This window comes from Miniopterus schreibersii, assembly GCF_964146895.1.
Source record: "Miniopterus schreibersii genome assembly, chromosome: 7".
In the NCBI taxonomy this organism is placed as follows: Eukaryota; Metazoa; Chordata; class Mammalia; order Chiroptera; family Miniopteridae; genus Miniopterus; species Miniopterus schreibersii.
The window spans coordinates 40,044,346-40,059,511 of record NC_138108.1 but is presented as its reverse complement, the minus strand read 5'-3'; the positions used below and the strand labels follow the sequence as shown (position 1 = coordinate 40,059,511).

General features: G+C 32.9%; 1 protein-coding gene across 6 annotated transcripts in view; it reads right to left on the bottom strand.

The window, feature by feature from the left end:
- Positions 1-15,166, bottom strand: part of ATF2 (activating transcription factor 2) — a 70,973-nt gene that overhangs the window by 37,832 nt on the left and 17,975 nt on the right. For 4 of the 6 annotated variants that reach the window (XM_081141804.1, XM_081141806.1, XM_081141805.1 and 1 more), the window contains exons 3-5: positions 12,481-12,555; positions 10,451-10,520; positions 1,872-1,968 (exon numbers count right to left, since the gene is read on the bottom strand). In XM_081141804.1, the coding sequence (XP_080997930.1) occupies positions 1,872-1,968; positions 10,451-10,520; positions 12,481-12,512 (199 nt within the window). In that variant the 5' untranslated portion in view covers positions 12,513-12,555. The remainder of the gene's footprint in view (positions 1-1,871; positions 1,969-10,450; positions 10,521-12,480; positions 12,556-15,166) is intronic. The other 2 variants (XM_081141809.1, XM_081141808.1) reach the window with 1 other exon arrangement.

Below are 15,166 nucleotides of genomic sequence, written 5' to 3'. Positions count from 1 at the left end.
CACATAACGTAGGCCTACCTCAGATACTATTAGTATTATCAGAATTGCTAAAAAGTCTCTATTGTGTCATTCTTTTACTTATTAGTTAGTCTGCAACTTATATACCCTGAACCCCCAAAAGATTTCCAAAATCGTATTATGTAAGGTCCGGGCATACATGTATCAGCTTAGGTCTATCATGACTGAATTAGTAAATTGAATATAAATCTGAGTCTTCTGTTCACATTTAAGGGGTTTACCTATCTAAGCTCAACAGAAGGCTCCTAATTTGTGTTAAAGGGAGAGAAAAGTCTTAAAAATAAAATGCATATACATAAATCACTTTATCAGTGATTACTGGAATGATCGGGCTAGAGAAAAGTCAACACAAGCACAATCGTTTAAACATGCAAATTGCTCATGGTTGCTGATCATCAAATATATACTATACACATCATGCATTCTATTATATAGTAATGCTAAATTACTCACCTCGATATATGTTAGTAAAAAAATGGTCAAGTGCTGTCTCTGAATGTGTTCTATTTTTCTATTGTACTAAATGCAGATAGAAAAGCAGTTTCTAGAAAGTAATCTCAAACACTTTTGAGTTAAAGTTACAAAAAGAGATATTGCTCTAAGACAGTTTCAGAGAAACAAAGACTTTCATGCCTACGAGAGAGTGCCTTCCAGGTTGTTGTTGTACAGCTTATTTGACTGCTTTTTGGTTCTAGTTCATAATATCTGATATATGACACTCTAAAGAAATGCACACCTCACTCTCTGCTTTCGTTTTACTTAAGGAACTGAAGATAGGTTGAACATTCCCCTACATTTTTCATAAATAAATTATTTTGATAAATTATCAACTTCGTTACCTTCAATTTTTTCATTACAAAAATTTTGATGTTGAAAGTACTGGAAGAACCATCTAATATTTGCCTCATTATCTTCCAAAGATTGCACATGTAAATTTGATCTCTACATTTGGCTAATAATCTTAAAGTACTAATAATATTCAGTATTTAGGTATAAATACAGACTTGCAAAGAGTGTAACCTAGGCTTTACAAAAGAAAATAATTTAGTGTTATTTTGAATATTTATGATATGTGAATCTGTAGTTATGACACTAAAAGTCTGAAATTTATATAAATACGTTTCATATAAATATTTTATCTCAATACTTATATATAAAATGCAGTGAAATTACACATATTATATGTGTGTACATATACACAGATGTGTACTTATATATATTGAAATACCAAAAGAGGGGCAACTAACACAGCATGTTGGACAATAAACCAATACATAAATTAGGTTTCTCTTCTCACATATTGTGAAAGATAATCATCTGCTTAGGTGATACTTTATGTTCATAGGATCAACATACAAAACACTGACTGAATTTAGGAGACTACTGAGAGTGTTTTACTAACACAGATGTTTAGTTCAAAGAAGTAGAAACAAAATCCTAATAAACAAGTTGTCTAAGTGCTCTTTCTCATAACAGGAGGAGTATCATTCTCTATCTTCCCAAAGCACTGTAGACCAGGCTTGAACAGCTAAAAGAAACAATGACTAAATATCGCATTAGTTTAATTATCTATTAAATATAAACTTTGGAGATGGTATGAGTGCTCCCAGGTTTCTAATTAACTTCCACAAAACTGACATTGAAATCTACATTTGAAAACCATACAAAAAAGTGAAATGAATGGTCAGAAGGAAACATGGAGATGTAATGGGTAAAATACATGTTGCCAACATTTACTGTAAATGAAATCATTGGAATATCACCAGACTATATTATTTACAGAGAATACACAAAAATTGTGCACATTCCAGGTGAAATATGTATATAAGCTATTAATAAAAGCATATACTAACCAGCCACAATGACACTGTCATTACGTGCTGGACCAAATTTCAGTGTCATCTCATGTTTATGTTTATGGACAGCCAAATGATCCTCGTTGGTAAAACGCTGTGGCAAAAAGTTTTAAAATATAGTTAAGATTTTCAATTTGATCAAATAAGTAAAATAAGGAAATTCATTTCCACAACATGTAAAACCACCATTAACAATGAAATAGCAGTTTGTTAACTATAGAAGAATCTATTGTTAGTACAGATAAACATACTATATTTCAAATAATCACAGAGAAACTCATTACCCAAGAATAAGCAATGCTGATATATTACTAGATCTCATAGCTCATTTGAGAGCATATAAAAACAAAATCTGAAGCAAAGAAACTTCATGTAAATTTCACTGGATATTAAAAATAGACCACTATTAATTTCTGCCATATCACAGTAGAAATATATGCTCCACGGTATAATGACTTTTGAAGAAAGTATTGTATTTACATAGACTTCAGGTTACTTACCACTTTTAAAATGAGAATTTTCTTATAAAAATATACTCCTGGATGAATTAAGAACTAGATCAGGTTCTTTATGTTACCACATGTAAACAGAATACCTCTGTCATAACTTAGCAGCAACCAGTGCAATAATAATTTTAAAATTAAAAATTTTAACTTAAAATACTGATTTTTTTTCATCTTTTTTTCACCTCAGTCCTTATATTAAAAATGAAGCAAAAATATTTTTAAAGCTACATTTAACTTGGATAGGTCCTGCATGCCTAAGGTAACATTTATGATTACAACATAATAAATGCATAATTTAAATATCTCCTGAATGTCTGGATATCAACCTTTATAAAGATACTCTTTACTAAGCAACATTAATAAGTGAAAATTGGGAGCACTCACTCCTTGTTATTTCAGAGCAATAATTATAAAGTGTCAAATTAAGAGACCTAAACTCACTCTCTAGACTATGTCCCTACAAATGGGGATGTTAAAATGATATATATTTGAACTTAGTTCCCCAAATCATCAAATGGATTCCTTCTCTTGTGGTCCCTCCTTCCACCTATCCAATTCATTATACCCTTTCATGCAACTAATAATAGTAGCTTTAGGGTAACATTTCTTTCCATTATGCTCTTTATTCTAAAATTTTCTAATTATTCTAAAAGTATGACATTGAGCACCTATATCATCCTTACAAGTCAACTAGATCAATCTGTAGAAAATAATCTCTCTCATTAATGCCCATTATGCTCTGCACAATGCCTTGGTTATAGTACCTATCAAAACTATATTGATAATTTTGTATTTCTGTCCTTTTAAGTAGGCTGAGTTCCTATTGTTTGAGCTTCCCCAAAGTTAACATATGTTAAGTATTTAATAAATGTTCAAAAGAATGAACTCCTTACAATTAAACAGTTGAATCTTCAAGCCCAACCTAAAAAAGAAACAAAAATAAACCACCAAAACTACAGACTGTTCAGTAAGGTGAATTAAGTTTTCTTTTAATTTGGCCATATTTTGCTACCATAGTAAGTATGGTTTACTACTCAGTCTTTAGGTTACTGTATGTACCAATGGAAAAATGTCTATTATTATATGAGCCACCCTTCAGAATCTGCTTGTGGTCCCACTGAAGCTGAGTGTTCAGATGCAACAGTACCTCCAGTACCTTTATCCCTTGACTTAATTCATTTATTCACTCTTCAGACATTTCCTAAGCACCAACTATAGGCACTGGGACCATAACTCAGTTCTTCCCCACTCAAGTGCTATTTTCCTATGCTTTATCATTATAAGAATTCCTCCCAAATTTGGAGAAATAAGTAGTTGTCCTTTAACAGACTTTGAATAACAAAGCTCTTGGAGAATGAACATATCTATCTTTACTGGCATTATTTCATTGCTTTTAACTTTGTATTACATTTTTAAATGTATGTCTTACATTCCACACTAAATGTATCTTAAAGCAAAATTCACTTTGTTACGTATAAACTAACAATGTGGCTTCCGCACAGAAGAGAGTCAGTAAACATTTGTGAGTGAATGTATTTTGACAGAGGTCCTAGATTGTAAAACAGCAAAGTCAGCATAATTAATAGATAAGAACTTGGAAAATTACCTCCCAGAAATTTTATTCTATCAATATCTTCTACTTAGATGGCTTGACCATAGATGTTCAAATCAAAAAGCAACTACATATAGAATAAACAAACATTATGTTTTGTACAAAACATGTGAAAATGGCACCAAGACTGATCTTAAGTGAAAAGGAGCAGCTAAAAAGACCCTAAAAAACATTTAGGGTCATATTAATATTAAAAAGGGAAATGAAAGAAATATGAATGTATGATCTCCAGATCAAATTTACCTAAATGCTATTTATAAAGGGACTGTTGATTGTATAATGATATAATTTATATACATGGATAAAATACACTAAGATTAGCACTTGATACAGGTGAGTTTAACCTTGGCTGTCATATAAAAAAATTTATTTACCTCTAACAAGAAACTTAAAGACAGTGGCAAAAGGCAGTCTTGTCAAAAAGTAGTCACCAAGAAAAGATATATACAGGGGTGGGCAAAAGTAGGTTTGCAGATGTGAGTATGTGAAACTGATTTTATTTTTGTATTATTATTTATTTATGAATTATTGTATTATTTGCATTACAACTGTAAGCCTACTTTTGCCCATCCCTGTATATATGAATGAATAAAATGCATTTTCTCAACAAATACTTATACAGTAGCTATTACATGCTAAAATAAAATTTTTGCAAAATCCCTTTGAATTACTTTCCTACCCAAATTAAAAAGTTTATTCTAAAAGTAAGTCTGGAAGAAAATTATAATGATACTGCTAGTAATAACAACATATTGAATTCATACAATTAGCACAAATCCAATATGAAATGTGCACAGTATTGTGTTAAACAAGACTTCGAGAATATAGCTGAATAAACAATGAGAAAGGCAGTCAAGAAAGGTAGGACAGGATAATCATCTCTCTTAAAAGGTTAAAAAGGAAAGGGTAACCTGACAGATTGGAGGGCTGTGAATCAGAAGCTTCTATAGTAAAGTGATATAAGCTCTGATATCTGAGAAATCTGTAATTCCAAGACTTGAACACACTGACTAGAATTAACTTCCTAAGAAATCAGTCATTCTGCATTTAATTCACACATATGATATATATTATTATTCCTATTTAACAGATAAATAGGTATAACTAAGTTATAAAGCCATCAGGATAATACCAGTTGAAGGACCTATTCAACATCAGGAAGTTACTGATTAACACATACATGAGTGCATACACATTCAAACACCTCCACTGAAACTTTAAATAAAATAAATTTTTATCTCCTTCATAAACCAGCTTATAATGTATAAACACTCTACAAAAAAATAATAATTTTCAATGAGAGTGTCACCAAAAGCTAAAACAGAAGACTTCCAATGTTACCTGAATTTTTCACTAAATTGTCTCACTTTGTCTTTTCAGACTAATTCAACAGAACACCACTTTAAAACAAATGAAGTTAACAAAATTCTTTGTTTTTATCCTTACTGGAGGATATTTTTTACTGATTTTAGAGAGAGAGGAAGGGGCAGAAAGAAAGGAAGGGGGGAGAGGGAGAAAGAGGGCGAGGGCGAGGGAGAGAGAGAGACATTGATCAGTTGCCTCCTGTACGCAACCCCAACCGGGGAATCTAACCAACAACCTAGGCATGTGCCCTGACCGGAAATCGAACCTGCAACCTTTTAGTGTACAGAATGATGCTCCAACCAGCTGAGCCACCTAGCCTGGGCAACAGAACTCTATCTATGAAATACCTAATAGTGACTGAGGGACTGAGGCATATAGAAAAGATTAACTATCAAGAGTCAACAGTTACATGCTTTGATAATGCTTTGCCTTGATTGCTATAGGTCTCTCTCTCTGAAATGGTATTAACAACAAAATGTATATCAATTTTAAAAATATGTTTGAAATTTTAAGATTTAAAAGTCTATTAAGTGTGTTAAAGCTAAAATTCAAGTTTGGAATAAAGTCATTATTTACTTGTGACAAAAAATAATTTGTACTACCGCCACTTTTAAATTCAATTCCTATTAGAAGTTTTGATTTTCTAGGAAATATTATTTGAATGTAGAGAGAGACTATTCCATTTCTGTTCTCAGCAAGATTTAACAAATGGATGATGGTGACATTAGCCAGGTTACTTTTTGTTTAATCCTCACCTGAGGATATGCTTTTTTATTGACCTTAGAGAGAGAGGAACAGAGAGAAATAAACATCCATTGGTTGCCTGTGCACATGCACGGACTGGAATCAAACCCACAACCTTCTGGTGTTCAGCAGGATGTGCCAACCAACTGAGCCACCCAGCAAAGGCAGCCAGGTTACTATTTTGATCAGTAACAGTTAAAGTTACAAGATATTATTATAACATCAAGATTATTTTAAATCCCTTAGGGAACAAATATAGGCAAAAAACAAAAAAAAGTACTAATACCCCAAACTGGAGTGTTCACGATGAAACCAGTGCTTAAATAAACTATTAGAATAAAAACTGGTTCAGCTTTTAAAAACAATATGGCAGAATGTATGAAGAACCTCAAAACTATATATACATTTTGACCAAGAAATTCTATTTTTAAAAATGTATTTTGATAAATTAATTAGAGATGCATATAAAGGGTATTATAAGATATTCATCACACTGTTGCTTATAACACTGGAATTATAAAATTATATGTAATTACATATTATATATATTCACATAATTTGTATATTATATAATTATATTAAAAATCATAAAAGTTTTATAAATTATAAAAGCCCATAACAGAGGAATGAGTAAATAAATTAAGGGACATGCTCTGGCAATAGAATAGGACATAGCAACGTAAATCCATGTTTTCAATTAACACACAAAATGCTTATGATAAATGCAATGTAATGTGCATACAAATATTCTATTTCCAATACTTCCTGGTTTTGTGACTCAGAATATAAAACTATGTAAGTGCAGTATGGTGCCAATTTTGTTTGAAAGGGAGAAGGACTTATGAAATGCTCCAAATGTTAAGAGTCCTCTCTAGATTTTATTTTGTCCTTTTAAGTCTGTCAACATTTTCTGTGAAACTTTTGTTATTAAGAGGAAATAAAAACTTTGTTAATTGAAAGATAACAAATACAAATACCTGTATTTATACCTTGAGGTCTGAACATTCTATTTACAGATAGAACACAAGAGTAGGCTTGGGTACAAACTTATTTCTAATACTTCCTGGTTTTGTGACTCAGAGAAGTTCATAATATGTTTACATTCAGTTGCTCCCTGTAAAATGAGGACAGTAGCACCCATTTCATAGGGTGGTTGCAAGTATTAAATGACTATCCACATAAGCTTCTTAGCACAGTGACTAAGTTAAAAAATATTATCATTGTTTTTATTATTACAACTATTATATAAACCTTCAATTTCCCAAATACTATTTGAAACAAGTTGGGGCACAGATAAATAATAGATATGGTATATACTTAATATTTGAATGCTCTATTCTATGGTTCATAGGTAACTTCTGTGTGTGTGTTTCTGGGATAGAGTTTTTGTTATTGTTATTGAATAAAGTTTATATTTTGGAAAACTTTTAAATTTACAGAAGAGTTACAAAGATAGTACAGAAAGTTCCTGCACACTCAGAACAGTTTCGGCTGCCACTAATGTTTTTATCTTATTTTATTATGTTACATTTATCAAAACTAAGAAACCAACACTGATACATTACTGATAACTAAATTCCAGACATTGGTAACTTTGTTTTAAACTAAAAAAAACCCCACATTAGAGCAGGTCCTAGCCTTTAGTTCTTCCCTATGATAAAATTTAGTTACACTTTGCTTTACTTAAAGTTGCAGAACCTATTTACAACATTAAGTGAGGTCTTACTGTACCCAGCTTAACCAGATTTAGGCTCCACATGACGTACTGCTACATCCCCAAATTCAAAATCATCTCTGAAAACTGTAATAAAGACTGCTAACTGTCCCTCAATCTCTATTACTCAATTTTTTTCCTTCAATAAAAGAATTTCCTAATTTTGGTTGAGTACCTGGCTGCCACGAACAAAGACTACATTTTCTAGCTTCCTTTGCAATAAGGTGGCCATGTGATTGAGTTCTTGCCAAAAATAAATAAATGATTATATGCATGACTTTCAGTTAATAATACTTGCTTATAAAGTGGCAAGTGTACGTGTGTGCTCTGCTTCCCCTTCTCCCCCCCCTCATTGCTGAAATGTGAACTTGATGGCAGGAGCTGGGACAGCCATCCTGGATCTAAAAATGGAATTCACATGTTGAGGATAGCAGAGTCAGCCTACCCTGGAACTCCTACATCTGGGTTGTTACATAAAATCAAACTCTTTAAGACATTGTTAGATTGACTGTCCTAACCAGCATCCTAAGTGATATAAGGGGCTAAAAATTTGCTACCCCTAAGGCCATTTGAAACAACATGCCATAGCTTCTAAAGGTAATTTCTTTTGTGCAATAGAATAAACAAAAATGTAGTTTTGTTTTTAATGGTGACTATATTGAAGGAAATATGTCTGTACGCTTTCTTTTCTCTATTCAAACCTTCCAACCCTCTACCTCCCTCCCTTTTTACTCTCAGTTACTACTGAATAATTGCCCATGGTCTTATTTAAAGCCAGTCCCTTTACTTGAGCACCAGATCCCATCCTTTCTTTTACCTATTTAAGGGCCCCAATCCTGCAACAGTTCCTCTTTCTGCAGTGTCAAATATGTTGTGATATTCCCACTATACAATGCAAAACATCAAGCTCCACTTCAATCCTCCTCCAGCTATATTTTTCTGTTCCCTTTAAGCTAAACTCCAAGAAAGAGCTATCTTATAATGCTCTCTACTTTTGGTTTTCCCTATTTTCTCTTCAACTTATTGCAATCACATTGTCGTCACTGCTGCTGCAATGAAACCACTCACCTAATAATCTTTGTATTTCTGAACCCAACAGTAAATACTGAATTCTCACCTTTTTCTTACCAACTATAAGACTACATTGCTCCCTCAGTTTGAAACACTTCTACTTGACACAGTTTTCCTATCTGCTGCCAGGACACAATTTTCCTATCTGCTGCTTCTCGGCCTCCCATGCTACATCCTCTCCCTCTTTCTGACTTCTAAATACACAGTGACTTAAAACTTAGTCCTTCCCTTCTTCGCCATCTACACTATTTAAATATGGAAGTAAAGCTAAGCAAATATGGGAATTACAGGTTATTAGACAAAATGTATTACAAACCTTGACAATGTAAAAAACAATAATTATTAGACATTAAGAGATGGGAAAAGAGGGAGGTGGAAGTATGAATGTTAACTCCTTTCACAATAGGAAGTCTAAAAAACAATTCTAACTTCTTAATATTTTCCTTTTTTTAATATTAGAGAAGCCTTTTAAGAAACAATCTTTTATGATACACATACACACATATATTCAGCAAGAGGTTTCTTTTTGTTCTGTTGAATTTAAGCAAATTTAAATGTAATACTTTTTATTAAAAATGGCATGTGTATTAGTAAAGAGTCAATCACAAAATAACAAGCAATTCTTATTATTTTAAGAAACTATTAGGAGAAGGAATTAGGGGCTTGTCTGAGACTGAGTTTCTAAGAATAAACCCTAGAACATAGCAAAACTGTTTGTTGTCCAAAGACTGGCTCCAGAAACATACTATATTCACTGTAATCCACGGCATTACAGAATCATGCTGTATCTGTTCAATCCACTCCAGCAAAATGGATGACTTGAGTAATACCACCTCTCTCTCCATTTAACTCAGTACCAAATCCAAGGAGTAAATGTGATATACCAGAATAAAACACTTTCCTACTTATTTCTGATTAATAATTTGTATACTTAAGTATTCTGTAACTTTACTACACATTGAATTTATTCTTTAATTCCTTAGTGCCTGTAGTTATTTTAAGATTAGAATAATAATAGCAATAAATTAATAATTTAATAGCCTGTTACAAACCAGTAAAATATTATTTTCTGAAACAACACTAAAGTATTATTTTCTGAAAAAGCTTTCACACATGCTCTGTATTAAAGATGTTAGACTTAAGAACATTAATACATTAGTAATACTCTCAGGTAAATATTAGCTAATTTCATAAGAGTTTAGCAAATAAAATAATTTCCATATAAGATAATGTACATCTAATTTCCAATTAGGCAGTTTACAGTGATTTTCAAGCAATAATGGTCAAATAAAAATACTTTTAAACCTGAGATTTTGTCCAGGTTTTCCACCTTTCCATTATAAGATGTAGCTTTTTTTCATATTAGATTGAATTTTTCAAAACTCAATAATGCTAATGAGGAAAAAGAAGAGTTTCTTTCCCAAATTATTCTGGGTTATTTTCATTTAACTCCAAAATTGTACAAAACATTGTAAGAGAATCCTTTAAAGTGACAACATATACTGTCATCAGTGTTTTAACAAATATAAATATACAAAATGATTTAAAGTAATTTATGTATTACCTGGCCACATCCAGGGGCAGTGCATAGAAAGGGTTTGTCATCACTCATATTCCACAGGTCCTTGTATTGCCTACAGTAAAACATTAAGAAATGGCTAAATGTTTTACAGTACAGATTTATAAATAAAGAATAATTTAAAATGTAGCATTTTTAATTTTCACTAAGTTTACTACCTTTTCTATGCGGATGTGAACTAATATACTTTTACTGACATTTTAACCCTATCTTCTATCTTATTATGAGTAGACAAATATATGTGAACATGCAAATTTTATACTATAGAAAAAAAGGGTAGGACCCCACCCAAATGGCTCTGTTGGTTGGAGCATTTTCCTGTACACTAAAAAGGTTTCGGATTCGATTCCCGGTCAGGGCACATACCTAGATTGTGGGTTCGAATCCAAGGTGCATACAAGAGGCAACTGCTCGATGTTTCTCTGTCACATCGATGTTTCTCTCTCTTTCTTTCTCTAAAATCAATAAACATATCCTTGGGGGAGGATTTTAAAAAAAAGGGGTAGGAACCCTGGTCTATCAGGCTAAATCCTTCCTGTTAAACAGTAAAGTGCAGAAAGAATGAAATACTGTCGTTAGAAAATCACCACTTTAACCCCCAATAAATAATGGATCTAGGCAACTATCATCAATTTCTGATAAAACCATTAGGAAAAAAAGTGATGGGAACTTTATAATGATTGGACTGAGCTGACAGCACCTAAACTTACTGGTCAGTCTTAAACTAACATCGCTAAAAGTGGGACAAAAAGACATTACATGCTTCCTAATATGATGCAAAAGAAAACACATGAAGTAGCTCTGGCCAGTGTTGCTAAGTGGTTAGAGTGTCAGCCTGCACACTGAAGGGTGGTGGGCTCAATTCCCAGTTAATGGCATGTACCTTGGTTGTGGGTTCGCTCTCCCGGGGTGTGCACAGGAGACAACCAGAAACATCGCACATTGATGTTTCTCTCTCTCTCCTCCCCCTTCTTCCCTTCTACTTTCTCTGAAAAAGCAATGGAAAAATATCCTCAGGTGAGGATTAATAAAAACACATGAAGTATTCTTGGGGGAAGTAAAATCAAATTTGAATGTAATCAAGCTTCTGCAGATCCAACTACAGAAAATACAGGTGATAGAAAAACATGTAAAACAACACTACCAGGTTGCAATTAGCTAAATTCTATAGGACAAAAGACCTGGTCTCTTCAATAAATAAAAAGCATACGGAAGAAAAGAGAGGAGGTGGGGTGGGGAGTAGGAAGTAGGGTGAACTGTTTTAGGTTATGAGAGCTTTAATAAACATACTAACCAAATGCAGTATGGTGACCTTTTTGGATCCTGATTTGAACAAAATAACTAAAAAAAGATATTTCTGAGTCAAGATTATTTTCCTACTTTTAGATTTAGACTTAAAGTTCCCAATTATTCCATCAACTTGTAGGTTTTTATTTTGTTTTTGCATTCTTTCTAGAAATTATATGTAACAAGTGTATTCGACTCAACTAAAAATTCTGCCCTTTTCAACACTAGCTTGTTAACTTCAGCGCAGTGTTTCCCAAAGCATTTCCAACAGGGATGACAATAGCTACTACAGAAAGAAGGTATGTGGCCCAACAAATGTGGGAAATGCTGAAGCATTTATTTATTTATTTTTGGTACGACTTTTCAGAGCCATCAACATGTTCAAGTGAAATGAGTAAAGGAGCACCTAGCATATTTTTTCCACATCCATTTGCTATTTGAACCCCTTTTTACAGAGTACTGTATCTCATGGGACTAGTATTACTTGTAACTCATTTTAGGAGAAATCAAAACCCTAAAATATGTTTATATTTGTCATAGTTAGGTATATTTTGATGCTCTTTTTAATAATTTAAAAACAATAGGATATTCAGCTAAACAACACACTAGATAAGTGTTTTCTTATTAACGGAAAAAACACTAAAATACCTATCTAGAAACAACCTTTGAAAAATTTTATACTCTAAAATATTAAAAATGGCTAAAAATATCAAATATTGCATACATACCTGGCAGAATTCACATGTAACTTGAATTTCATAAGTTGAACAACTTATCACGTCCTTTTTTTCATGGCAAGGATACTGAAAAACAAAACAGGTGGTTTCCCACAGTTAATAGTATTGAAAAATTTCTTGAAACACTGTGGAACAAAACAACACTCAAATAATGACACTGTAACGTTATTATCATCCAAAAATCCAGTCACTATTAAGAATCTTTATAATAGAGTACTGCTTCTTAAATATGAACATCATCCATGTAAATGCCTTAAACATTTATATAAATACATATAAAGATATATATTAAATATCGAACTCCACCACAAAGAGGGTAAAAGAGAAAGAAACATTTAATTAGACCTTTACAGCAGTGGTTAAAGAGCAGCCATTAAAAGGGTGAAAAGCCTGACTTCTGAAGTCTGATGAGAAAGATGAGAGCTAGCATTTCAAGACATCTATTCAAAAGGCTTTTAATTTTTTAAAATGTAGTTCATGGTGGTCCGGTTCTCAGCCTAATTCATTAAAATCTATTTGTTTCATAATGTATTTGATCTATATAAGCAGCTCTCTCTTCCATAACTTTATAACTTACTTATTTGATATTAGCTTAAGGACAAGTAACATACTGAAACAATCTAGGTCAGTGGCCCATTTTTAAAACTCTGCTAATATTATTTCATCCTGTATTCACTAAAACCCCATCTAGTGGTGAACAGAGTAACTATATATATGCTTACTCAAATAAGCCAAAGGTACAGAGAGAAAACCTTTATTTTTCATAATTTTGCTTCTAATTGTGGTGTCAAGAATGTCTTGTTCAGGAACAGTGTATGATTTCTTATAGGGAAATCTGTAAATAGCCACAGTTCTAAATCTGGAATCAAGAACGATGTGGTATAGGAGATAGCAAGTAGAAGGTTTTATCTCTGGCCCCAGGCAAAACTTGTATCTAGTAAGATTCCATTTCTTCATTCACATCCATCTTTACCATGCTGTCTGTGAGAAGAGGAAAAAGAATAATCCAAAGGAATACAAAGGAAATCTATAAAAGTTATGCTTCTGTCATTACCAGTAGAATGTGGGCTCAATAAGGGCAAAGAACTTATTTTTGGGTTAACTACCTAAAACAGTGCCAACCTCAAAACATTTACTCGAAATATTAAGGAATGAATAAATAGCTGTATGACATAAACAAGTCAAATAAGTTTAGTTCACTTTGTCACTATATTGCTTTGAAAAACCAAAGCAATACTTAAACGTAGTTAGGTTCCAGAAGCATTTAGACACCAAATATATGCCAAGACACAAAGATTTTTTGAAAAAAACAATGCTTGCATTTGAGAAACTTTCAGTCTAACAGAAGAAAGAGGAATACAGAAATCTAATTTCAATTCCTTTGGTAAGAATGAGAGTTAAAATACTATGAGAATATAGAGGTAGTGCAGGGACCAATCTGATAGTTCTAGAAGTGCCTTCTGAGATTTAACCCTTGGTACCCCTTCCTCTTTCATCCTTTCCACTCCCCCACCATAGCTGTCTCCTTTCTCTAAAAAAGAAGATCCTTACCTGTACATCAGCCTATTTCCTAGCCAACCAATAAAAATTCTCATTCGTTATTACTATTTTTCTAATACCTAGCTGAGGTAGCTGTAAATATAACGGTTGAAGCACTTTGAGACATAAATGATAATTCCTCTGGGAGGCTCAAGTGCCATCTCTTTATTAATCTAACTAAATCTCAAACCTCTAAATCCAGGCTTATATCCCTTTTACAGCAAGGTTGGAAATGTGCTCATAGGAAAATGTGGAAGGAGGCTTTTGTTAAACTATAAATTGTTGAGGAAGTCAATGACTGTAGATAGAGAACTGTTACTACACCACATCACTCTCTCTGGCAAGCATCTACAACTTACACTGGTGGGAAAATCACTGTCATAAACAGTACAGATGAGGGCCCTGGCCAGGTGGCTCAGTTGGCTGGAGCATCCTCCTGTACACCAAAAATGGTTGTGGGTTCAATACCCAGTCAGGGCACACACCTAGGTTGTTGGTTTGATCCCCAGTTGAGGCATATGCCGGAGGCAACAGATCAATGTTTCTGTCTCACATCTATGTCTATGTCTGCATGGTTGGCTCTCTCTCTCTCTCTCCCTTCCTTCCTCTCCCTAAAAAAAATCAGTAAGAAACATATCCTTGGGTGAGGATTTAAAAAAAAAAAAAGGACAAAAAAAAAAAAAGGACTACACAGGAGGGTTCTAGGCAAAATTTAAAACAAATCAGCTTCTTTGGTTTCTCTAATCTCTCTCAACATTTCTTCTTATACTCCTTTATCTTGTCCTCATAATCTAGTGTTATCCAAATTTACTTTTTCTTCTTTAGTTAACAAATACATATTTGAGTGTCTACTTTATGCTTGGCACTATGCCAGATACTAGGAATGTCGTGGTGAATTAAGAAAAATACCTGTCCTCAAAACTCAAAAGATTCCAGGATAATAAGGGAGCTTACACTAACTAATGAAGCATCTAGCTCAGACCTCTTCTTTCCAGTATTCTAAGACAATTTCACATATAAACATGTATATGCTCCTCATATTTTCTGTATTTCATTGCTATAAGGCATTTTATTTTGGAAGCTCAAACATGATTAAAGGTACACTTAGAATTTTGTTTGTTAAAACATAGTCAGACAT